Below are 18,425 nucleotides of genomic sequence, written 5' to 3' on the forward strand. Positions count from 1 at the left end.
ATTGCTTATACTATTGATATAATGTAGCAAAGTGCTTATGCCCATATCTTACATAAGATAAGCCATTATTGTGCAGAAAGTATGCCTCCTATACCTGCACATCAACAGTGCTTACCCAAAAGGAGAGAACTGGCTCACTATCTTGGAATGGAGAATACATTGGTTTTCAGTATGCACACGCTATACCAGATGCTCTTTAGTGGATATAAATGCTATACAGCCTAGCGAGAAAACTATGGTTACTCATTATGTTTCATCCAGCAATGTCTTAGAATAACAAAAAAAAACAAACCCAAAAACACTGATGTCTTATTAATATCAACATAAGACAGATCCACCACTACATTTAATAAGCTGTAAATAGATATTAAAATATCAGATTGTTCTCTTCATTTAACATTCAATTTTGAAATTAAGGTAATAAGCTGCAACACAAAGACACAGAACATGGAAATTGTGACAAAATTCAAATGTCCATTGTAGAAACAAATTCATGACTGTTGCAATGCAAACAACAATTTTAAGGGTGTATGGACTTTTTGGTGTGTAACAAGAGTGGATTTTTGTGTAAAACATCTCCCACACTCTGAACAGGCAAATGGTTTCTCCCCTCTATGGATCCTCTGATGTATTACCAGTGTGGACTTCTGGGTGAAACTTTTGCCACATTCAGAACATGTAAATGGTTTCTCCCCTGTGTGGATTCTTCGATGGACCACAAGATCTGATTTCTGGGTGAACCGTTTTCCGCAATCTGAACATGAATAGGGTTTCTCCCCTGTGTGGCTTCTCTGGTGCACAAGAAGAACAGACCTCTGAATAAATGACTTCCCACACTCTAAACATGAGAAAGGCTTTTCGCCACTGTGAATTCTCTGGTGTTTTAGGAGATGGGAGTTTTGTGTGAAGCCCTTCCCACAATCTAAACACGGAAATTGTTGGTCTTCGGTTTGCTCAGTCTCATTTATCACATAATCGGGTTTCTCTTGGAGACTTTTTTCTTGATTACAGCTGTACAGCTGCTGGTTGCCTGTGTGAATTTTCTGGTGTTCTGAAAGGGTTGTTTTGCGTGTGAAGCTTTTGTGACACTCAGAACATGAATATGGCTTTTCGCCTGTATGGATTCTTTGGTGTCTTACTAAACTGGACTTCCGGGTAAAACACTTATCACACAGAAAACAGGGAAATACTTTGCCACCTCTGTGTAATGTACTGTGTGTAACAATATCTAAGTTATCTGGAAACCATTCTCCATACATAGCAGGATCTGATGGAAGTTCTCCACTGGTTGGCGCTGAATGGATATTTGGGTCACTTTCTTCTAAAGAATCTTCAGTGATGTTGTCTTCTGCTGTGCAATGATCAGATAAAACCAGACATCTGACTGAGGTGTTTCTGCTGCTGTGTCCTTTTGCTGAAACTGAAATATATTCAAGAACATGTCAAACATTAAGGAAAACAAATGTTAATAAAAGATTAAGACAACCCCCCCACTCGCAACATTAAATGTGACTATTCTTCTGTCACTGCCTGTATTTGTCAGTTCGATTTCCACTTCCCCAGAATGGCTACTGCAGAGGCTTAGCTAATATTGTGGAAAGTCTGAGCCACATCTCCTTCGCCTGCTTTCTGCTGTGGTATAGGTACAGCACACTTGTCATATGTGCTAGTTTACCCCACAACAATGAAAAATTCAAACTGTCCACATCTTCCACATAATAGTCACTGCAGATGTACAGTACAGACCAAAAGTTTGGACACACCTTCTCATCTCTAGATCAACTGTTAAGAGGAGACTTTGTGCAGCAGGCAGTCATGGAAAAATAGCTGCTAAGAAACCACTGCTAAGGACAGGCAACAAGCAGAAGAGCATTGTTTGGGCTAAAGAACACAAGGAATGGAAATGAGACCAGTGGAAATCTGTGCTTTGGTCTGATGAGTCCAAATTTGAGATCTTTGGATCTTTGTCTTTGTAGAAAAGGTGAACGGATAGACTCTACATGGCTGGTTCCCACCGTGAAGCATGGAGAAGCAGGTGTGATGGTGTGGGGGTGCTTTGCTGCTGACACTGTTGGGGATTTATTCAAAATTGAAGGCATACTGAACCAGCATGGCTACCACAGCATCTTGCAGCGGTGTGCTATTCCATCCGGTTTGCGTTTAGTTGGACCATCATTTATTTTTCAACAGGACAATGACCCCAAACACACCTCCAGGCTGTGTAAGGGCTATTTGACTAAGAAGGAGAGTGATGGTGTGCTACGCCAGATGACCTGGCCTCCACAGTCACCAGACCTGAACCCAATCGAGATGGTTTGGGGTGAGCTGGACCGCAGAGTGAAGGCAAAAGGGCCAACAAGTGCTAAGCATCTCTGGGAACTCCTTCAAGACTGTTAGAAAACCATTTCTGGTGACTAGCTCTTGAAGCTCATTAAGAGAATGCCAAGAGTGTGCAAAGTAGTAATGAAAGCAAAAGGTGGCTACTTTGAAGAACCTAGAATATAAGACATATTTTCAGTTGTTTCACACTAAGTATTTCATTCCACATGTTTTCATTCATAGTTTAGTTTTGATGCCTTCAATGTGATCTACAATTTTCAGAGTCCTGAAAATAAAGAAAACTCTTTGAATGAGAAGGTGTGTCTGTACTGTATGTGGAGTGAAGAAAACTGTATAGTGACTACACAAAGGTTTATTTAATTTTGAGGTGGAGAGGCTCTTTAATTGCCTAGACAGGAAACTATGCACATTAAAATATGTTGGTGGAAATTTTTCGTTATTACAATCTACATGCAAAAATGTTAAAATATTCCAGGACAATTCTGACACTCGTTTTGCTTTAACCTCTTCACGCCACATGACGTACTGGGTACATCATGGATCGTGTCACTGTAATCCCTGCCGGCTGCCGTGGGCAGCCGGCAGCAATCCTCGCACATGTCAACTGATTTGAACAGCTGACATGTGCGGCTATCAGGCATGAGTGGATTCGCTAACCACTCGTGCCTGTTAACCCCTTACAGTGCACTGTGAAAATGTCACAGCGCGCTGTACATGCCGGCCGCGGTAAGCACTTACCGGGTGCCAACGGAAGTTACGTGACATGATCACGTGACTTTCGATGGTTATCATGGTAGCACAGGGTCAAGTGATTACTCCTGTAGCTATCATGAGTCACTTCCTCTCACAACTGGCAGAGGGCCGTGTGTGAGAGAAGAGCACCTTTTCTGCAAATCAGAGCAATGCTGCTCTGATCTACAGAAAGGAACAAGCAATTTTTTTTTAAAAAAAGTTTTAAAAAAAATTAGAAAAAAAGAAAAAAAACCCCTAAAAGTTCAAATCAAGACCCCATTCGCCCCAATGAAAATTAAAGGGTTAAAAAAATAAAAATATGCACACACTTTATATTTTGATCGGGCATTTCTGAACATGGCGATACAAAATCAATTAATCTGATCGGTAAACAGCGTCGCAAAAAAAAAAAATCTAACCACCAAAATTAAGATTTTTGGTCTTCGCATATTTTGCGCAATATGCGATAAGAAACGATCAAAATGTAGCATCTGCGCAAGAATGGTACCATTAAAAACGTCAGCTCAAGACGCAAAAAATAAGCTGTCACTTCACCACAGATCTCAAAAAATTAGAACACTACAGATCACGGAAAATGGCGCAAGAAGTGCGCCATTTTTTGGACAAACTTGTGAATTTTTTTAATTCCTTAGATATAAGTAAAACTATACATGTTTGGTGTCTACGAACTCGTACTGACCTGAGGCATCACACTGACACATCAGTTCTACCATACAGTGCACACGGTAAATAAAATAACCCAAAAACAATCGGGCAGTTGCACTTTTTTTGGAAAAAAATTTCGCACTTGGAAATTTTTTGCCATTTTTTCAATACACTATATGGTAAAACGAATGGTTTCATTCAAAAGTACAACTCTAACCCCAACAAATAAGCCCTTATATGGCAAAATTGACGGAAAAAATCCAAAAGTTACAACCCTCGGAAGAAGAGGGGAAAAAAAAAAAAAAAAAGGAAAAACTGAAAATCGCCCAGGGGTGAAGGGGCTAATACAATTGGAGAAATAGGACACTCACCACTTTGTGTGCTTGACGCTGTGAATCCTGGATGGGTACTTTGGTCCCTGGAAGGTCAGATCCAGAAATGAAGAAAAAAGGTAGAAGGACTGTACGGCACATCCAATCTGGATAATATGAATAAACATAGTAAAATAGTCTTTACAACCAAACATTATCTGACTCTTTCTGGTGTACACAGATACGCTTCGTTATAGACTGTTCAATATGGAACAGTCTATGACTAAAGGTGGTGTCACACACACAGCGACGACGACGACGTCGCTGCTACGTCACCATTTTCTGTGACGTTGCAGCGACGTCCCGTCGCTGTCGCTGTGTGTGACATCCAGCAACGACCTGGCCCCTGCTGTGAGGTCGCCGGTCGTTGCTGAATGTCCAGCTTCATTTTTTGGTCGTCGATCTCCCGCTGCGACGCAGCGGACGCAAGACCTTTCCCTGGTTACCCGATATTTACCTTCGTTACCAGCGTCCGCCGCTCTCGCTGCCAGTGCCAGCTCCCTGCTCTTTGCACATGTAGCTGCAGTACACAACGGGTAATTAACCCGATGTGTACTGCAGCTACATGTGCAGGGAGCCAGCGCTAAGCAGTGTGCGCGGCTCCCTGCTCTCTGCACATGTAGCACAGCGATGCGTGTCGTTATGATCGCTGCTGCTTCTGCTGTGTTTGACAGCTAAGCAGCGATCATAACAGCGACTTACAAGGTCGCTGTTACATCACAGAAAATGGTGACGTAACAGCGACGTCGCTGTCGCTATGTGTGAACCCAGCTTAAGGGCATCTGTGTACACCGGAAACACGTCAGATAATGTTTGGTTGTAAAGACGATTTTACTATGTTCATTCGTATTATCCGGATTGGATGTGCCGTACAGTCCTATCTTTGTCTCCATTCCTTTAGCTTACACTTCCTTTCTTTAGTATTGTATTTTTCAAATTTGTTGGCCCATTTAGACATACCAATAATTTGCGAACGTTCCCAACCATCAGCTTGTGAAAACATTTGAACGTCGAGTGTGATAAAAAAATCATTGTTATTGGCATCACATGTCCTATATATGTCCTGATGTGCCGCAGATGATATTCCATGCACACAGAGCTATCATATCATGTTCTTGTATGTCTAAACAGGCCAGGAAGTGACACCGTTGGTCATTAAGTGGCCTGGGTCAGCTCATGTAGAAAGGTCTTAAGGCCACGTTAAACTAAGCAACATCGCTAGCAACATCGCTGCTAAGGAACAACTTTTGTGACGTAGCAGCGATGTTGCTAGCGATGTTGCTGTGTGTGACATCCAGCAACAACCTGGCCCCTGCTGTGAGGTCGCCGGTTGTTGCTGAATGTCCTGGACCATTTTTTAGTTGTTGCTGTCCCGCTGTGAAGCACACATCGCTGTGTGTGACAGCGACAGAGCAACAACTAAATGTGCAGGCAGCAGGAGCCAATTTCTGCGGACGCTGGTAACCACGGTAAACATCGGGTAACCAAGAAGCCCTTACCTTGGTTACCCGATATTTACCTTCGTTACCAGCGTCCGCCGCTCTCATGCTGTCAGTGCCGGCTCCCTGCTCTCTGCACACGTAGCCACAGTACACATCGGGTAATTAACCCGATGTGTACTGTGGCTAGGAGTGCAGGGAACAGGGAGCCGGCACTGGCAGTGTGAGAGCGGCGGACACTGGTAACGAAGGTAAATATCGGGTAACCAAGGTAAGGGCTTCTTGGTTACCCGATGTTTACCGTGGTTACCAGCGTCCGTAGAAGCCGGCTCCTGCTGCCTGTACACGTAGCAGAGTACACATCGGGTAATTAACCCGATGTGTACTGTGGCTAGGTGTGCAGGGAGCCAGCGCTAAGCGGTGTGCGCTGGTAACCAAGGTAAATATCCTGTTGGTTACCCGATATTTACCTTAGTTACCAAGCGCAGCATCGCTTCCACACGGCGCTGCTGGCTGGGGGCTGGTCACTGGTGAGATCTGCCTGTGTGACAGCTCACCAGCAACCAGTGTATCGACGCTCCAGCGATCCCTGCCAGGTCAGGTTGCTGGTGGGATCGCTGGAGCGTCGCTTAGGGTGACATCTCACCAGCGACCTCCTAGCAACTTACCAGCGATCCCTATCAGGTTGTATCATTGTTGGGATCGCTGGTAAGTTGTTTAGTGTGACTGGGCCTTTATGCAGTTTCATTTCATTGGCGATTGCACACAGATAAGGCATTCCTTGTCACTTCCTGAAGACTGTTATAATTTATTTTAATTATATCACTATGTCAATTGACTTTCATTTATTTTACCTGCCATGCAAACCCTGTTTCACTCTTTTTAAAGAACATTTATAAAAAAAAAAAAAAAAAAAAAAGTATGAAACTTTAAAATGAATGATGAGGCAAGAGAAAGCCTTGACTTTTTTTATATTTCTACATTTCAGCAGTAATGATTTTTTTCACCATCATGACTGTATAAGGAGTTATTTTTCAACTGAGAAATTGTATATTTTCTAGAAATATACACAGTCACATAAAAAACAAACAAAAAAAACCACACTTTCTGAAGACTCCGGATCCAGATCGTAATAAGCAGATTATTTTTCTTCTCTATAGGTAAGAAACCAATGAAAACATTTTATCTTACCGTTCCCTTACCAGACAATATTTCTCCTTCTTCAGTTAGGATTACTCACCCTGGCTCACACCTTTAGAAAGCTCGTCCTTGCACAGCTGAATATCTCTTCCATAGGATTCTTCATCTTCACATACATCTTCTACTTTAACCACAAAAAAGTCATCACCCTAAACAGTCATAAAATTACTTATACCCATCTTCAGCCAGAGTACAAAGTGAATTCTGTCAATCTAAACATACATTAATGGATATAGTAGTGCAGACAATGTTTAGGCAACGTTAAGTTAGTCTATCTTTTTAGTAATTTTAAACGGATAGTCCAGTTAGAACAGATTATCATCTATCCACAGTGATAACAATTACATTGCTTAGACCCCAGTTAATTAACAGCATTAGCACCTTCCGACCGCTCCTTCATTCAAAAGTGGGACACGATTCCCCAAATCTACCATTCAGTGGGGTCTCCCAGTCAAACTGATCTGTGGATAGGTATTAACATGTTCTACCTGGAATAACCCTATAAGAAACTGACATAACTGAAAAACATGGTAATATACATGTGACGCCCTGGCCTGGCCAGGTAGTCACAAATAGGGCCCCGCAATACACCTGTCCCTCATAGGTAACACACAGCCAAACACTTAAACCCTGGTCACCCCCCTCAGGGCTTGATGGACACACCAGGGGGCAGAACCAGGCGGTTGGAAGACGCCCAACGAGGAGTTCAGAGAACCTGAGGTGGGAAAGTAAACAGTACAATTTCAGAGTTCAAGTTGGAGAGGTGTGCGGGCTGGAGCTGTGTGCAGCTCCAGCAGAGGAGAAAAACCAATTTGAGCAGGCGCCAGGGTAGGAGCCCTGGTACCTTTGGCTAGGAGGCAGACGGAAGCCTCTGTCTGCAGGAGCCGGGAAGACTGCTCGGTGGAACGGGACAGGGTTGTAGCCCGTCGGTACCGACCTGGGGAACAGACTCGGAAAGCGGAGCACAAAGGGGGATACTCAGACCCTGAAGCTAGGTCCAGAAGCTACTGGGGGCTAGCTAATTAACTGATTGCGGCCAGGACTAGAGGTCCTGTCCCACCCAAAGTCCCGACTGAAGGCAACAGCCCAACGAGGAGGATAAGCAGCCACCGCCACGGCTCAGAGATCCCAGGGGCCAGCGTCTGCGGGCAAAGGGCTCCTCAGGCAACCACAAGCCGGGAGCGGACTCCTGAAGTTGCAAGCGCAGGTAGTCCACCATCACAAACAGGTGCGGGAGAAAGACAGAGACCACCAGCCGGGTACAGGACCCGACTGCAGCTTGGTTTACCAGAGACTCGTGTGTTTACTAATAGTGAGTACATCAGTGCCATCCGGCCGCCCATCTCCCTGCACCGCCAAACACCCCAACGGGTCTCGGGGCCACCATCCCTACTCACGGAGGGATTAACAACTTGCTGCGCAACATCTCCCCCGGGTGCCCCGTAACCTCAGCGGTGGTGTCTACCTTCACCACATCCCATGGGTGGCGTCACGAACTTAACATGGCTCCGGCCGTACATCTAAGTCCCCAAACCACAAACCCCCTTTTGATTGAAGTGATCGCAGGACCCCTGGGTCCGGAGACCCTTGAGCCACCCACTGAAGGTCCGGATCAGAGCGGCTCGGCTGCCGAGCACGGGGCGGTACATACATATTGCTCTGTAGCCACTATACAGTTCGTTTTTGTTGCAATATTTATTACCATTCAGATAATGGTTTTGCTGGGACCTCGGATTCATTTTATTCCCCATTTTTTAGCATCCATGTGATTTTTATGCACCAGTACTGATAATTATTGCAATACTGTGTCTGTGATTGCATTCTGAAAAAGGCCCGTCAATGGTAAAACAGCAACAGTATTCCCCATGTTTAGAAATAACCTATACCACTGAGTCAGTCCCTTTCACTTGTGTAGGTGCTGTGATGGTGTGCCTGTGGGGTGGATGCTCTGCATTGCAGCATAAGTGTTCTAGGGTACCGGGGTGCTGCCCTTGCTAGTGTGCTGTTGCTTGGTGCCGCACCTTTAAGGTTAGGAATTAGGGACGCACTGAAGGGTTCACCATGATGTAGCAGTGGGGTTCACACAGTCTGATCACAATGTTACACTAAGATCCTCAGGTTCAGTGTTGTAAATTTTCACCTAGCGACATTAGATCAATGTATGCTTTTTGGATGTGTGCTGCATGTCTTTTTTTCTACAATTATAGCTCATGTCACAGATGGGCACTATAAACAATGGTAGTATGTTAGCACAGCATATAATACCTGCTTGTTTTGTGAGACATTATGGCTCCTTTCCAAGCCGTCTAGGGAATACAGGGAACTCAGACATTTCTCTGGTATATTGCTTTTACTGGATCCATCTATACGTAAAACACAAAAATGACTAGTTATGTATATGCGATTTTTAAATTGTGGGTTAATCTAGTTGACTCCAAAACTGTTCAGTCTTTAAAGGGCTCTTCTAGAAATGTAATAAATAAATGAGTAGAATAAATAATATGCATTTAAATAATAAACATTTTCTAAATACCTTTATTTCATAAAAAGGTATGCTTTATCTACTGTATTCAGGATTTGAAAGATGGCAATGGCCATATGTGAACCGGTCTTAGATTTCAATCAAAAGTAGCTGGAAAGAAAAATTGCGCAAATAGGGTCTTTTCCAACATAAAAACTAAAAGAGAAACTCGGAGAGGATCACCTCATGTCGTTATGGAGGTCACAACCACCATAATCGCCTGTAGGCCGCTGCAGAACCCACATGGAGATCAAACAATGGAAATGAAGAAAGGGTTAATCTCCTGCGCCACCACACAGTCCAAATGGTGTAGCTTAAAAATGATTTATTGGTCAACGCGTTTCAAAACCCTTAAAGGCTTCTTCATCAGATTGTAGTGCATGGTCCTGGTGTGGTATCCCCACGCGTCCCTGCTTCTAGGTCCCGGCAGGGGTGTTCTCCCACTCTCCTGCCCGGTCCCTGCGTGGTATCCCCGTGCGTCCCCGCTTCCAGGCTCCGTCGGGGGCGCCCTCCCTCTAACTTGCCCGGTGATCCCTCTCGCTCCTCTCCTGTCCCAGGATCTGCCGTGGCCTTCTCCTGCTTCCTGACCACTCACAGTTCTGCTGTGAGCGACTGCAGGGTGCGCTCGGCCATGCCCCTTTCTTAAAGGTCCAGGCATTCCATTACCCGGAAGCTATTCTTAGGTCACCTATTACCCTAAAGGTATTTAAGACTGTCTCCCCTTACAGCAGAAGCCTGAGCAATGTTGCCTGTTGTGCGTTGCTAGTTCTCAGGTCCCTGTACGTTACTGTGTCTAGTCCTAGTACCAGTCTCGTGTGTCTAACTTCTGTCTTGTCCTAGAGCCTGCTCTATCACCACCTCCATGCTGCCATGTCAGAGCCACTACCTCCGTACTGCCACGTCAGAGCCACTACCTCCATACTACCACGTCAGAGCTACTACCTCCGTGCTGCCACGTCAGAGCCTCTACATTCATGCTGCCACGTCAGAGCCATCACCATTCGTGCCGCCTAGTCCGAGTGACCATCACGGTACTGCCACAACCAGGCACACCTGCAGCGGATATAAGAGACTAATCCCGTCCGTAAGAGACTATCTCCTCTGGTCCCTGGCTGTCGTCCATTGAGGTCTTCTGTTGGAGTGCCACACAGCCCCTGTATAGGGGGTTCACTGCTGGTTGCTCCTTCAGGGGAATCCGGTGCACGGTCCAGTGGGTTCACTCCCGGATGCTCACTGTCCCTCAGCGACCATAACACAGATATGATGTCCTGATGAAGAAGATTTTGAGGGCTTTGAAACGCGTTGACCATTAAATAATATTTAATCTATGTTTAGACTGTGTGGTGGCACAGGAGATTAACTCTTTCTTAATTTGCATTATTTGATGTCCTAGATTTCAGAAGATGTGTTAGAAGCATAAAGCTGGTGTCACACATAACGACGACGACAACGACGTCGCTGCTACGTCACCATTTTCTGTGACGTTGCAGCGACGTCCCGTCGCTGTCGCTGTGTGTGACATCCAGCAACGACCTGGCCCCTGCTGTGAGGTCGCCGGTCGTTGCTGAATGTCCAGCTTCATTTTTTGGTCGTCACTCTCCCGCTGTGACACACACATCGCTGTGTGTGACAGCGAGAGAGCGACGAAATGAAGCGATCAGGAGCCGGCACTGGCAGCTGCGGTAAGCTGTAACCAGCGTAAACATCGGGTAACCAAGGGAAGACCTTTCCCTGGTTACCCGATGTTTACGCTGGTTACCAGCCTCCGCTCTTGCTGCCAGTGCCGGCTCCTGCACTGTGACATGTGGCTGCAGTATGCATCGGGTAATTAACCCGATGTATACTGTAGCAAGGAGAGCAAGGAGCCAGCGCTAAGCAGTGCGCGCGGCTCCCTGCTCTCTGCACTGTGACATGTAGCTGCAGCACACATCGGGTTAATTAACCCGATGTGTGCTGCAGGAGAGCAAGGAGCCAGCGCTAAGCGCGGCTCCCTGCTCTCTGAACATGTAGGACAGCGACCTTATGATCGCTGCTTCTGCTGTGTTTGACAGCTAAGCAGCGATCATAACAGCGACTTACAAGGTCGCTGTTACGTCACCGAAAATGGTGACGTAACAGCGACGTCGTTGTCGCTGTCGTTTAGTGTGACACCAGCTTAAGATAGATGCACTAACACTGTCAGCCTGACTGCGAAGGATGTTCATTCTCAGTCAACTAAAGAAAGTGTTTATCTTTTCCTTTAGTCCACTCCTCTCAGTGTCCCATCATGGTGATTGAACAGAGAGCTGTGCCTTCACGATGACTGACAGGACACTGCTCTGACATGACCTTTACCTCGAGCAAGTGTTATCTCTGCGGTCTGCTCTACTGCGTATCTAATCTAAGGGGTGCTTCACACACAGCGAGCTCGCTGCCGAGATCGCTGCTGAGTCACGCTTTTTGTGACGCAGCAGTGACCTCATTAGCGATCTCGCTGTGTGTGACAATGAGCAGCGATCTGGCCCCTGCTGCGAGATCGCTGCTCGTTACACACAGCCCTGGTTCGTTTTCTTCAAAGCCGCTCTCCTGCTGTGACACACAGATCGCTGTGTGTGACAGCAAGAGAGCGACAAATGAAGCGAGCAGGGAGCAGGAGCCGGCGTCTGACAGCTGAGGTAAGCTGTATCCAAGATAAACATCGGGTAACCAAGGTGGTTACCCGATATTTACCTTAGTTACCAGCCTCTGCAGCTCTCACGCTGCCTGTGCTGCCGGCTCCGGCTCTCTGCACATGTAGCTGCTGTACACATCGGGTTAATTAACCCGATGTGTACAGCAGCTAGGAGAGCAAGGAGCCAGCGCTAAGCAGTGTGCGCGGCTCCCTGCTCTCTGCACATGTAGCTGCATTACACATCGGGTTAATTAACCCGATGTGTACTGTAGCTAGGAGAGCAAGGAGCCAGCGCTCAGTGTGCGCGGCTCCCTGCTCACACTGGTAACTAATGTAAACATCGGGTAACCATACCCGATGTTTACCTTAGTTACCAGTCTCCGCAGCTTCCAGACGGCGGCTCCGTGCAAGCGCAGCGTCGCTTGCACGTCGCTGCTGGCTGGGGGCTGTTCACTGGTCGCTGGTGAGATCTGCCTGTTTGACAGCTCACCAGCGACCATGTAGCGATGCAGCAGCGATCCTGACCAGGTCAGATCGCTGGTCGGATCGCTGCTGCATCGCTAAGTGTGAAGGTACCCTAAGATGGGTTGTGATTGATGGCCCACTTTAAAATCCTGACAGAGGGCAACACCTAAAGCATACTTTTTTGATAAATAAAAGGTATTTAAAAAAAAAAATATGTTTAAATATTTAAATGTGTATTATTTATTTTATTACATTTCCCAGAGAAACCCTTTAACAGTCAACAAAAGGCTTCTCTTACCCTGTGACCTGAAGTTCCATATATTTCTCCTCAACACTTCTTTGTGGAGTTCTTTTTCTTCTTCAAAATCCTATGTGGAGATAAAGAACCATCCAAAGGCTATATTATCCTTAAGGACAGATTGAAACAAGGAGCTATATACAGAAGTAATAGTGGAAACTATATTGTTTGTCAAAACATACCGACACATAAAGAATATACAGTATTTATCACAAAAGTGAGTACACCCTTACAGTTTTGTAAATATTTTATTAGATCTTTTCATGGGACAGCACTGAAGACCTGACACTGATACAATGTAAAGTAGTCAGTGTACAGCTTGTATACAGTGTAATTTTGGTGTGTCCTCTAAATAACTGAACACATTCATTAACCCCTTCACAACCTTGGACGTAGCTTGCATATTTGGCTGCACATGATGGCTGATCTCTACCTCTAACAGCTGCGGGTGGATCACAAATCTGCCCGTGTATGTTAACCACTTAAATCCAGCTGCTAATCTCGGACAGTGACATTTAACATGCGCTGGCAGGAAACGCGTCATTCTCTCCTTCCATTGGTGCTCCCATGACGTCATTGCGGGGCGCCGATGGGTTGCCATGACAGTCAAGGGTCAGCTGATGACCACGGTGTCTGTCATGATGCTCTTCCTGTGAACCCTGGCTGCGAGCTGCATTCAGTTTAGATCGTGATTTTTGCTGCACAGGACGCTCTGTACAGCACAAGAGATCAGACGATTGCAGCTTCAACTCCTCTAAAGGGACTAGTAAATACCGTATATTTCGGATTATAAGACGCACTTTTCCTTCCAAAAATTTGGGAGGAAAATGAGGGGTGCGTCTTAAAATCCGAATATAGTTTACCGGGGGGTTGAGGGGGGGGGCTGTCTGTGCGGTGACGTGGTGCGTTCGGGCAGCGGGTGCCTGTGGCTGCGTGCGGGTGGCTGTCGGTGCAGATTTCCTCTCTTTCCTGGAGGCCGGCTGCAGAACTCCTGTCCTTTACCCTGTACCACAATTATTTTTTATTTAATACTAAGTACTTCCACCAGCTCAGGGGTACAGCAATGGGGAGCCCTTGTGCCCCCAGTTACGCCAATCTGTACCTGGGCTGGTGGGAAGAAACAGTAGTTTTTTGGGGGGGGGGGATGGGGAATCTCATCAATGTATCGGACTATGGGTCCGATACATTGATGACATCCTCATCCTTTGGACAGGGTCTATTTTTGATTTTGAACAATTTGTCAAGGGCCTCAATAACAACTCCCTAGGCCTGAGATTCACCCATACCTGTGATCGTAATTCCATCACTTTTTTAGATTTGGTTATACAAAAGGATGAGGGGGGTAAGATCCATACATTTACCCATCGCAAACCCACAGTGACCAACTCCCTATTGAAGTGGGACAGCCATCATCCCTTTCCCCTAAAGAGGGGTATTCCTAAAGGGCAGTTTCTGCGGATACGCAGAAACTGCTCAAGAGAAGAAGATTTCAAGACACAGGCCTCGGACCTTTTTGGTCGATTTTTAGACCGTGGCTATCCCAAAAAGATTATTCAGCACTCTTATGCCCTTGCAAAAAATACCAATAGACACAGTCTTATGGTTCCTCGGATGCGTGAAAATGATTGCAATATCACACGTATCATTGGCACGTACGATGCACAATCTGAAAGAGTTTTTTCAGTGATAAAAAAGCACTGGAAGATCCTGAGGGCTGACCCCGATTTGGTAAAGTATATTAATAAATCCCCTAGCATTACTTACAGATGGGGTCGTACCATAGGCGATAAATTGGTGCATAGCATGTACCAGGGACCTAGACCACAGGGAACATGGCTAGATAGACGTATCTGTGGGATGTTCCGCTGTGGAAACTGTAAATATTGTGGATCCATGGAACAATGCAAAAGGGTGACTAGTGCAGCCACGGGGAAAATCTTCTCCCTACGTGATTTTGGTAACTGTAAAACCTCCGGAGTTGTCTATAGGGCCACCTGTACTTGCCCTATGGACTATATAGGTAAGACCCTGAGAGAACTCCGGAGGCGGGTGGGCGAACATCTTTCGGATATTAGGAATGGACGAGATACATCAATCTCTCGCCATATTAATATGATCCATGGGGGAGATACGGCTCAAATTCGCTTTTCCATTCTGGAGGTGGTGAAACCCAGCCCTAGGGGAGGAGACTTTGATAGGGTATTACTGCAGAAGGAATCAGCTTGGATATTCAAAATGGGATCTTTGACCCCAGGAGGGCTGAATGAACAGCTCTCCTTTAGCTGTTTTCTTCCCACCTAGCTTTGAGCGGAACCCAAATTGTTAAATCAATTCCATTTTGCTCTACTTTGCAAGACTTTTCCTTTTTTTAGGAATGGACCATATTGATGGTTAATATCTATATATTCTTGTCCTTGCCCTGGGAGACTCGTTATGGATGTACCCTTATAATGTATACATGGAGGGTATATCTATCTAGAAGGATGGTATCCCTGTTATATCTCTGGCAGGGTTTATGTAATAATATATAATGATATATCTGCCTGTTATTGTATATCGTATGATACCTATATTATCTATGTGCCTACAAGTGGGGGTCATGTCTATTATGGCGTCTATAATCTATTTACATCTGCTAAACTAAATTATATCATATTTATACATTCCTATGAATGGGAACTCCATATAACATGGCCTTATCCTTAAAGTACCCTTTTTTTAACTAATATATATTGCAGTGGGTGCTTTATATTAGTGTTAGACTTAAAGTAAAGCACTAAGTGCTCCTTTTACGTTATTGCGCATGCGCGGGCACACGGTGTTCTGTATCATCTTGTGACCTTCATGCGGACGCCGTATTACTTAAGACCCCTACGCATGCGCTGTGCTCTTGTTTATCTCCACCTGATTATGGCACCTCAGGGCCTCCGTCCGCACGTGCGCGCTGCCTGTGGTCTGGGCAGGCGCAATGGGGATATGGACGGCGGCGTTTTTCCATGCAGACGCCATAATACTCAGGACCCTTACGCATGCGCTGTGCTTTTGTTTATTTCCATTTGACTGTGGCACCTGAGGGCCTCCGTCCGCACTGCTTGGGAGGCTCTGGGTAGGCGCAATGGGGACATGGACGGCGGCGTTCTAATTATATCGGCATCTTGGGTTTTCCCAGGTGTGCGCAATGCATTAGGCATGCGCATACATGGCGGTGCCGGCGTCTGCATGATTGCCCTGACCGCTTACAGCTGATGATGGGATTACAGGCTATTTAAACCTCATGGTGGTATGCAGCTCCATGACGCCTCTCTGGACTATGGCAGTACTATCTCTCTAGCGTTGTCTGATCGGCCGTGGATCCTGTTTGATGGGCGCCATGGATCTGCATATCTAATACCTCATCTCCCTGGGCAAGTACTCTTGTATCTTTGATATTGTCTCTTTATCTTACATGCCTTTTTGTGGTGTAGCTTATGAATGTGCAATCTATGGTTAATACTATTACAACTTGTTGCTGATAGAGTTTGTCTGTCTTATAGCCTCCTGATGAACCACATGTATAGTATGTGGGGAAACGCGTCGAGGTGGAGACTGTTGTAAATCTACCATGAAATTGATGGCTCACTTCTGCTAAATTGAAGAATTTGATGTCTTATCTCTGTTAATATAAGAACTAAGGGGACACTTGGAGAGCATCGGTATACATTGATCTGGACTTTCATGGACAGCAAACCTTCTACATCTTTTTATTGTGTGGCGCTGCCTGAATGAACCTTAACATGGTCTCAAAGTTAAGTCCTGAGCCTCGATTTGATCCCCTATATGTGTAACCTCTCTCTTTTAAACATTTAATGTCTATATTTCAATTGATATTGTATTGTATCATGGTTTATTGTGACTTGATGGTTAAAATACCTTTACACTGCTGGTGTGTTTTTCTATATCTTAATAAAATTTGTTAATGGGAATAACGCATATACCTTTTGAGGAAAATGAGGGGTGCGTCTTAAAATCCGAATATAGCTTACCGGGGGAGTGAGGGGGGGCTGTCTGTGCGGTGACGTGGTGCGTTCGGGCAGCCGGGTGCCTGTGGCTGCGTGCGGGTGGCTGTCGGTGCCGATTTCCTCTCTTTCCTGGAGGCCGGCTGCCTCTCTGTGCGGGTGGCCTGCTGGCTGCCACTCTGTGCATGCGGGCAGGTGGCTGTGCGGACTGCGGTGGCTGTGCGGTGAGTGTCCCAGTTCAAATGATGGCGCCGGGAGTCAGCACGTGCGCAGATGGAGCTCTTGGATGAGAGCTCCATCTGCGCACGCGCCACTCCAAGAGTCAGTGCGTGCGCAGATGGAGCCCTTGGATTAGAGCTCCATCTGCGCATGCGCCGCTCCAGGCGCCATCATTTGAACCGGGACCGCGGACACTGGGACAGTCTCCGCACCGGCCTGCTCCACTACTGACCCGCCGCTGACCGCCGCCACTGACTGTTGCCGCCACTGACAGCCGCCGCGGACCCGCTGCTGCTGCCAGCACAACCTCTGCATCCTGTGACCCGCTTTACCACCACTGCTGCCCCCATTCGGTAAGACAACACCGAAGTATCAGACGGACCTCATTTTTTATTTTTTCTCTCTCAATTTGGGATGCATCTTATAAAACAAAAAATACGGTACATTAAAAAGTAAAAAAAAAAAAATACATTTTTACAAATCGGAAAAAAATAAAAGAAAAAAGCACAAACGTTCAAATCACCCTCTTTTGTCCCAATGAAAATAAAACATTAAAAAATACACATAATTGATGTTGCTGCATTCACAAATATCCGATCAAAATATAAAATAAATTAATCCGATCGGTAAAAAGCATAATGAAAAAAAAAAAATATTTTTTTTTGGTTGCTGCAACATTGCAATAAAATGCCATAAGAGGTAATCGAAACAATATACGGTATCTACCCAAAAGTAGTATCATTAAAAACGTCAGTTCAGGGCACAAAAAAAAAAAAAGCCATCACTTAGCACAAGATCTTGAGACATAAAAATGTTAAATTTCTTGGAAAATGGTGCAAAAGTAAATTTTTTGGGGGAGACAAACGTCAGAATTTTTTTTACCACTTATGTGGAGAAAAATGATTCATTTTTGGTATCTACATTCTCGTACTGACTTGGAGAATCATACTTCCAGGCAGGGTGGATTTGATTTAAATCTAACTGATTTAAATCACGATTTAAATCACTAGTCAGTAAGGCTTGATTTAAATCAGTGATTTAAATCAAAGTTTCTACCTAAACTAGTTCTTGCTACTTTAACATGCAAGTAGATGAAGATTTTTAGAATCACTTTTAATATTACTTTTTTCTCCCCAGTTTAATGGGTTAATCATTCATATTTGGACACCACTGTTCTGTTGTACTTAGGAAGGAGAAAAATAATCCTGACCTTAATAACAATTTAAATAGATTTATTCAACTGAAACAACAACAACATTACAGCATAAGTTATTTGCTTAAACAAACATCCATGTTTGTTAACTAATTTGGCTAAACAAAATATATATATATTTTAAGAAACTTAGACTGTCAGCCCAGCCGACACATGAAAAACTTAAATACTACTGTCCCTGCTGTCCTCTGTAGCTCACTTGTCGTCATCTTCATCATCATCTTCTTCTTTGTTCCTATTCATAATCTGGAAAAGAAAAACAAGCTTTCCTGCTTCATTGGGTCCCAACCGATTTCTCAATTTAAAATGAATGAGT

At 45.1% G+C, this 18,425-nt stretch overlaps 1 protein-coding gene across 4 annotated transcripts in view; it reads right to left on the reverse strand.

Moving 5' to 3' along the window:
- Positions 1-328: 328 nt before the first annotated feature.
- Positions 329-18,425, reverse strand: part of LOC142311095 (uncharacterized) — a 40,522-nt gene continuing 22,425 nt past the window's right edge. For 3 of the 4 annotated variants that reach the window (XM_075349188.1, XM_075349186.1, XM_075349187.1), the window contains 4 exons: positions 12,683-12,752; positions 9,014-9,111; positions 6,789-6,897; positions 329-1,420 (listed from right to left, as the gene is read on the reverse strand). In XM_075349188.1, the coding sequence (XP_075205303.1) occupies positions 492-1,420; positions 6,789-6,897; positions 9,014-9,111; positions 12,683-12,752 (1,206 nt within the window). In that variant the 3' untranslated portion in view covers positions 329-491. Of the gene's footprint in view, positions 1,421-6,652; positions 6,703-6,788; positions 6,898-9,013; positions 9,112-12,682; positions 12,753-18,425 lie in introns of all 4 variants that reach the window. The other variant, XM_075349190.1, reaches the window with a different exon arrangement.

This window comes from Anomaloglossus baeobatrachus, chromosome 5 (genome assembly GCF_048569485.1).
Source record: "Anomaloglossus baeobatrachus isolate aAnoBae1 chromosome 5, aAnoBae1.hap1, whole genome shotgun sequence".
NCBI classification, from domain to species: Eukaryota; Metazoa; Chordata; class Amphibia; order Anura; family Aromobatidae; genus Anomaloglossus; species Anomaloglossus baeobatrachus.